An 8,016-nucleotide genomic window follows, 5' to 3' on the forward strand; every position below is an offset into this window, starting at 1 on the left:
GGGATGCTACAGAATAACGGTTACATCATATTTCATGCAACAAAGGCTCAGCACAGACTAGTAGATTATTTTACAGTGATTTTATTTTATTTGATTTCTGATCCATCAATGCATGTCAATATAAAAATTTAATGGTTATAATAGTTGATTAATTTAATTTAATCTGAAATACACAAAATACTTTTTTGGCTAAATAGAGCAACATAATTTCAGCTTCAGAATCTCACATGCCTGCAGCTGCTAAATGAACTTCTGCTAAGTACAATGGCTGAGAGAATATAACAGCTGGATGCCTATGTTCTTTACAGCATTTTTGACTTGCCTCTCTTTCTGTGAACTGTAGCTGTTTCAACACATCCTCTTTTCTCTTTCTTCTAGGACTGGGTGCCAGTCAGGTGAATTCATGCTCACTTGAAGATTTGAAGATTTACGGACCAGAGATCTGCACTGAGAATTAAATTATTGTCATATAATCATAATAATAATAATAATAATAAATGATCTCGTAAAAGTAAAATGTCACTGTAACTTGTCATTCCAATTGAATTAAAAGTGAGTCCTCTAACAGTAATTACTCTAAAATAAACGTTTTGGTTAAGCTCTGTCTAATCATTCATGATAAGTATGTACTGAAAGACTTAAAGCACAAAATATCATTACACATTTCATTTAACATGGATTGCCTATCTATCTATCTATCTATCTATCTATCTATCTATCTATCCATCTATCTATCTGTCTGTCTGTCTGTCTGTCTGTCTTGGACCACCAGACTTCTGGTAAATGAACAACATTTTTTTATCTATCTATCTTGTAAATAAAATGTTCCAGTAACTGTAATTTCTGCAATGTTGCATCTGCACTGCTCCTTAAGCTTGTTGACATGTGATGCAGGCGACCTCTAGTGGTGTTTTATAAGACTGATTTCCCAAAATGCAGCTCACTGATTCTTGAGACAAAACATGTCCAGCAATTGTAACTGCAATTAGGTTTAAAAATGAAAATATTTTCAATTGTAAATGTTATGAGGGATTAATAATAGAATGTATTTAACACAATTATCCCCTTCAGTTAAATGTTATCATTAATAAATCAAATCTATGACACTTATTGTCTTCTCACTATATCTAAAACAGTGTCCACAGAGAAGAGTTCAATAATTGATATGCTATAAAATGGATCTTTTTTTTTTTTCTTTTTTTAATGAAAAAGAGCTTGTTTTATCAAAAGCAACACTTAATAATATCTCATATCAAAGCAAGGTTATTTTTAAGGACACATGCTTGTTTCATAAAGTTTTAAAGTTGTAAGTTGTCCCTGCTTTTTGTCAACAACGTCAGACATTAAAATGTAATAAAATCAGGTAATATCAGGGGCAGCCGTCAGTCTAAACGACCCCCTTGCCACATTCCACCTCTGCAGAGTACATCAATGAGTTGACATTCAACGTAAAGGTCATCATATTTGTGTGTTTTCAAGTCATTTTTAATTATATTAAATATAAAATAGTGTTTAATTTCTCTAATAATGTATATGATCATATATTTTCTGATCATTTTTGGATCATTTGTTAAGATGTTTAAATGTGAATATTAAGATCCTGGTGAATGTAAATGGATAGAGGCAACAACTAATTGTTTTATTTGTTCATTTAACTGTTTTTTTAACTGTTTTTACCTTACCTGTTGTTACCATAGCAGATGCACAGCAAACATACTGTTCTGAGATGAGAGAAAATAGATCATTTGTGTTCCAATGATATATCAAAATACTTAAATGTGAATCTTGAAAAAAGCTTTATAAACAATAACATACTCACTGTTTGTTGTGTTTGTTTTAATACAGTAATTGATTGATTCAATGTAAAGTAGTTAAAATTACTAAATTCAGGTTTTCGTCACCACCGTCAGATGTTTCAACTCTGTCAGGTCGGTCACCCCCATCAGATGAATATTTTGATAATATTAGACTATGATATTTTATATTTGTTGAGGAATTGTTGGTCACATGTGAAAATGTCATCTCTCTGCTAACATGAATGTGTTTTGAAATGTTAAAAACATCTTGATTGCTTGATTGCAAAATAATGATGGCAAGGTAAAAAGCACATTTTGATAAAAAAGAGAAAGGTTGGGAGGTTGAATCAAAGCATAGCTCAGTAGCTTAGTACATGTAAGATACAAAAATGTAGTTTCATTTGTCTTTGTCAATATTTCACCCTGTTTTGTCCCACTTCTCAAGAATCAGCAAGCTGCATATTCACACAGAACAATTCAGATCATTAGTTTCTTAGGTATCGTTCTTGAAAATTGAAAGTTTAAAGTAGCAATAAATCAAATATAAGGAACTGATTTATGGCTTATATACTGAGACCACTAGTTAGAATGCAGCTATTCTGACCACACTCTATTTGTATTTATATTTACCAAAATGCATATGTATATTGTATGTGCGGTATGTGTATATACACAGTTCATAAGCACATTTGATATTCAATAATTCATATTAACATTATCAGTTAGTTTTCATATGCAAAAAGACAAATATTTCCACTGGACTCCAGGTCTCAGAGACAAAGATGTAAGAGAGCGAAATATCAGAGTTTAAGGGAATTATGACAAGCCAGAGTAAATACTAATCTACAAAACCTGTATTTGGGGGGGGGACTCATCACTGTCCATTAAACTTCATAATGCAACCCAACAGCATGGGTAATGGCAGACTATGATGTCATAATATCAGACAGAGCAGTCCTGCTACTGTTTAGAACCAAACAGGATGGAACAAAGAGAGAGAGTTTGGACTGCTGTTGTCATAGAAACAGCTGGAGCTAAAACATACTGTCTAGAACAAGGACAAGGTCAAACTGGAGATGCACTTACTTGCTAAATGTCAAAGGTGAAGGCCTGAACAGTGTACATCACAAAAACGGATATTAAAAATGACCACTTCATCTTTATAGTTCAGTTGTGTTTGAACCTTTAATACAAGGAACTTCACAGTAATGACCAATAAAAGTACTGTTGACTAATTTAAGCACTAGATTTAATCACCGCTTCAACATGCGGTTATTTAACGTTCAAGAAAATTACAACTTTCTTTGAGTTAAGTTACACATAACAAATTAATTATAATCATTAATAAAAATAAACATATATGTGCAACTATAGCTACTTAGCACGGTCTGTCTTTCAGCCAATCAGCGAGGACCACTGTTTAGCCACCTAATTAATATTCATGAGCGAAGTTTTGAAGTTTTCTGTGTGCAGATTGTTCCTACTTCTCAAAAGGATGTCATTGTTTGAATGTGACTCTGTGAGGTAAATGCGGAGCTCCTCTAATTCCTGATGTATAGTCTAGAGAGGGACATGTCTAAATTGCTCATCTCCTCACCTCCGGTTCATGGGCCCTCAGAGAGATGAACTTCGATTTAGAGAAGTGTGTTAGCGCCATGGAGACCGTTTCTTCATTAACGTTTGTAATCTGAAAGGACACACGGCAAACCTAATTATCCCTCTCAACTGGGCGATACTCATCTATTGACATTCTGAACTCATTTCCCCGGGAAATTAAAATGGAAAGGGCGCGGGAGAGATTGCGTCCAGGTGTGGCATTTTCAGGGGGAGACCAATTCCCCCCACAGGCCCGTCTGTTTCCCCGTCTTTAATTAAAATTATATTTAGACGAAGGAGTTTTGTGTTTGTTTAGTTAATGAACCAAGTCTATTCTCTGTGGGAGGAAAAAGGGAATATAAGAAAGCTCATTAGCATATGTTAGCATTTGCAATGTTTATTCGGTGCATGAGAGAGTGGCCTGGGTCATTTTATTTTCTTTGTGCTGAGAAATGTCTTTTCATGCGACTATATTACTTTCACGTTTTTTTTTCTGCAACAAAAACAGTGTACATTGTAAATTAATTTTGAAGCACTTTTGTTTCTTAAGAAAACATAAGTTGCTGCGACAGACTGTGCAACTTTAGCGCTTTTATTTTTTAGAGCACACAATTGGTTTCAAAATTCACACCTGAGAATATGACCGTGCATAATTTATGTTGTACGCTTTAAAAAATAAAACATGAAAGACTCTTCCACAGACCTACTTTTACCCACAACCGAAAAGGCTGAACACAAGAAAAACTGAATAAAACTGCAACAAAACTGCAAACTGCAACACTGAATTAAAAGGCAAAACAATACATTTCTGATATAACTGGATGCCACTCCTGTGAAAGTGAAAAAATTAATACTTACCATTTGAAAAATTCATTGATACAAACTGCATACTGTCTTACTATTTTTACAAGTAGTAAGCCGTATACAGTGTATATTGCTCAGTATTCAGTAAGCAATTGGCTTGTAGTATTTTATTATTCGTAGTATCACCTGTAAAAATATTAATCACAACACTGCAGTTTTTTTTCAGAAAAAAATATTTAATTCTCATATTTGTATGTACATATTTGGAATGAATGGACTTTCACAACCTGTTCTCTTGTATGAGGCAGTAATGTGTCTCAAAGTGCGGATCCAGTCATTCCTACATGAGTAATCATATTGAATCGATCAGTTTCACTTGGTGAGCATCCACCTTCTCCTAGCTCATAATTCAGTCTCATCATGACCACTGTATTGATTTATATGCTCACATGGTGTGCAAAAGGCGGGCAATAATCACATTTTGGCTGAAATGATTGTCAAAGTAACAACAGTAGGAAAATATAAAAATAATAATGATATTCAGTACTGTATTAAATCTCAGGCCTGGCCTCTCACTGCTTCTCTAGTGTTAATGACCTTTGACTTTTAGGCCCGGTGTGGTCAAACTAACCAAGCAGATGCAATTACAAATAATAATAATAATAATAATACAGATTAAGATTTATTCAGTTCCTGATATAACAGGACAAGCAATTTTCTTAGCTTCATTGGGATCATAAGAACTCGCCTCACTCCTTTAACTAATTCAAGTTCTTTTAAATATCCGTTTGTCAGAAAACAGCCAGACTATCTTATCCTAAGGAACAGAACCTCTGTAGTTAAGTACAATAGGCCCCAATGACAGGACAGACAGTATGTCCTATGAGCAGGCCAGAATGATGTGCCACAAACACACACTATGTGAGTGAAAAGTGCATGTTTGAGTGAGTGTGAGCACAGAAAGAACCATCATAGCATAGCGGCACTGTGACATCATAAAGGTTTGGTTCCCTGCCTGTCACGTGTCAAGTAGTCTCAGACTTGCAGCATAAAGTAGGTTTGCTGCTCATTCTGCCTGATTCACATTTAAAGCAACAAAACACAGTTTTTTTTACATGCCATTTAGTGATGGTTTTATCTGAAAATAGAGTGCAACAGTTGGTTCCAGAAGTAAAAGCTCCATTCATTATCTCCACAGGGGAAGAGACTTGTAACAATCACTGATAAACCTTTAAAGACAGACCTATTGTGAATGACAAGCTTGTTAATTGATGGTAAATGCATTTGTTGAAGCTATCAGTTTGCATTATTTCAACGTTTTCTTGAAGTATTTGTGTTTAACATCATAATTCCACATGAAAAACCCATGATTATGCAGAGAAATCTTTAAATCTAAATGTAGTTTTATGATTCTCCATCATTTTTAATTTGACTGTCATTCCAAACACTTTATTGAATTTTTATTCCCTCATTAAAGTTAAGTTCAGTCTAGTACCTTTTTTTTTTTTTTTCAATCTTCAAATACTTTTTGGCTTCTAATCTAAGTTTGTAATGTTATGATTAAATTCATAACTTGGTTGGATTATGGCTTACAACTTTTTAATGAAGACTCTTTTTTTAAATCCTAATGGGAAAAATACTTCTGGAATCAAGTCCACTGAGAAAGTGGTCAAGCACTGTTACACGCTATAATCTCTGCAAAACTGTTGCATGGAAATCAGAAAAAGGTGAGGCGTTTTTAGACTTTGTGATAAGAACTTCTGTCCTGCTAAACACAGAGAGGAAACAAAGTGGGATATACAGTTCTGCTCCTGAATAACTTTCAAAGATCCAGGCAAACTATGGCAAATCCAGTGTTAATAACATCAACCTGGTGTCATTTTAAAAACATTTTTGTTCCCTAAATCAACAGAAGTTGTATTGCATGTGCAATATGCATCAGATGGTCAATGAATGAACTGTGTCGGTCCATCTGAGGCTGAGACTACATAATGAGTGCTATGCTTTGGTAATAAGTCACTCTTTTTGTTCATCATCACAGCATAGGTCCTTTCGTCTTATTTTATTCATTATATAAGTCATTGTTGATGACCTCTGCCCCCGTGTCGTCATGCGGGTCGTAGCTGCTGGGAGAGATGAACCTACGTTTCTTGCCGAAGGTGGAGAATGAGTTGTGGACATCGAGCTCACTGCGGTAGCTGGGCCGCAGGGTGCAGAAGCCGGATGGTGTGCCGGGGATGTAGACGTTGTGCTGGTAGTCCGGCGGAGGGTGCGAGTGGACCTGTGCCGTGGGCTGCTGCTGCTGCTGCTGCTGCAGGTGGTGGGTGGGGTTGTGTTGGGGTGTGTAGTGGGGAGTCCAGGCCCTCTGAGAAACACTACCGGCTGGAGAATGCATCCGGAACTCTGAAAGGGTTAAAAAAAAGAGAGAAAGAAGAGAACTACATAGATTAAATAATTAAAAATGTTTAATGTTTTTGAAAAAAAAAAAAGAAACTTTTATGCTCACCAAAGATGCATTTATCTGATCAAGAATACAGTAAAAACGGCATACTGTACATTTTTAAATATTACTACAATTTAAAATAACTATTTTGTATTGCAATATATTTAAAAATGTTATTTATTTCTGTGATGCAAAACTGCATTTTCTACATGATTACTCCAGTCTTCGGTGTCACTGCACTTTTTTCAGGATTCTTTGATGAAGAAAAAGTTCAAAAGAACAGCATTTGATTGAATAGAAGTCTTTTATAATATTATACATTGTAAATGTCTTTACTGTCACTCTTGATCAATTTAATTTGTCTTTGCTAAATGAAAGTTTTTTTTTTTAATTATCCTTACCCTAAATGTTTGAATGGTATGTGTCATGGATTCTACAAAAATATGAAGCAGCACAACTGTTTTCAACATTGATAATAATCAGAAATGTTTCTTGAGCAGCAAATCAGCATATCAGAATGATTTTTGAAGGATCATGTGACACTGAAGACTGGAGTAATGATGCTGAAAATTCAGCTTTGCATCACAGGAATAAATTACGTTTTACAATATATTAAAATAGAAAAGAGCTATTTCAAATTGTAATAATATCTCACAATATTACTGTTTTACTGTATTTATGATCAAATATATGCAGCTTTAGTGAGCATAAAAGTCTACTTTGAAAACATTTTTTAAAAATCTTCATAATTTTGAACTTTTGACTCTATACAAATGAAACACATTCAGAGGTGAATAATTTATGTTGCCGAACAAATCATGAAAGTCTCTTCAAGTAATGTCTTATTTACCCACAAATTGAACAAGGCCAAAGTAATATATTTCTCACTATTGCACAGAAATAAAAGACATTCAAAGTCTGGACCTTGAATCTGAACATTAATCACATATTCAAAATTTCTAATTTTCTGTAGTAGGGCCTAATAACACCCATGGTTTTTTAACATCTATAATTTGACTCATTTTAACAGGCTGATAAAATGAATTAAACATGCAAAACAACCACATTTCCAACATAAGGCAAGGTGATATGGCCATGTGCTGGTTTTTGCTTGTTAGGCTTTCATAAAAACCAATGCATTTAGTAATTCCCGCTCCAACACTTCTTCCTTGTTGAATATCCTGTTTCACTTAGAAATATGTCAGATAATTTGAATACTTTTTCATAGTGAGTGTTAAATGCAAAAAATAAATAAAAAATAATAGATAAATAATAATAATTATTATATATATATATATATATATATATACACAGTGTTGGGAAGGTTACTTTGGAAATGTAATAGGTTACAGATTACAAGTTACCCTATTTAAAATG

General features: G+C 34.1%; 1 protein-coding gene across 2 annotated transcripts in view; it reads right to left on the reverse strand.

Annotated features, from left to right (window-relative positions):
• Positions 1 to 5,742: 5,742 nt before the first annotated feature.
• The window catches only part of LOC107660897 (protocadherin-10), a 7,949-nt gene continuing 5,675 nt past the window's right edge, over positions 5,743 to 8,016 (reverse strand). The window contains exon 4 of one of the 2 annotated variants that reach the window (XM_016450328.1): positions 5,743 to 6,599. In XM_016450328.1, the coding sequence (XP_016305814.1) occupies positions 6,259 to 6,599 (341 nt within the window). In that variant the 3' untranslated portion in view covers positions 5,743 to 6,258. The remainder of the gene's footprint in view (positions 6,600 to 8,016) is intronic. The other variant, XM_016450329.1, reaches the window with a different exon arrangement.

Source organism: Sinocyclocheilus anshuiensis, unplaced genomic scaffold (genome assembly GCF_001515605.1).
Source record: "Sinocyclocheilus anshuiensis isolate Anshui unplaced genomic scaffold, SAMN03320099.WGS_v1.1 scaffold1647, whole genome shotgun sequence".
NCBI classification, from domain to species: Eukaryota; Metazoa; Chordata; class Actinopteri; order Cypriniformes; family Cyprinidae; genus Sinocyclocheilus; species Sinocyclocheilus anshuiensis.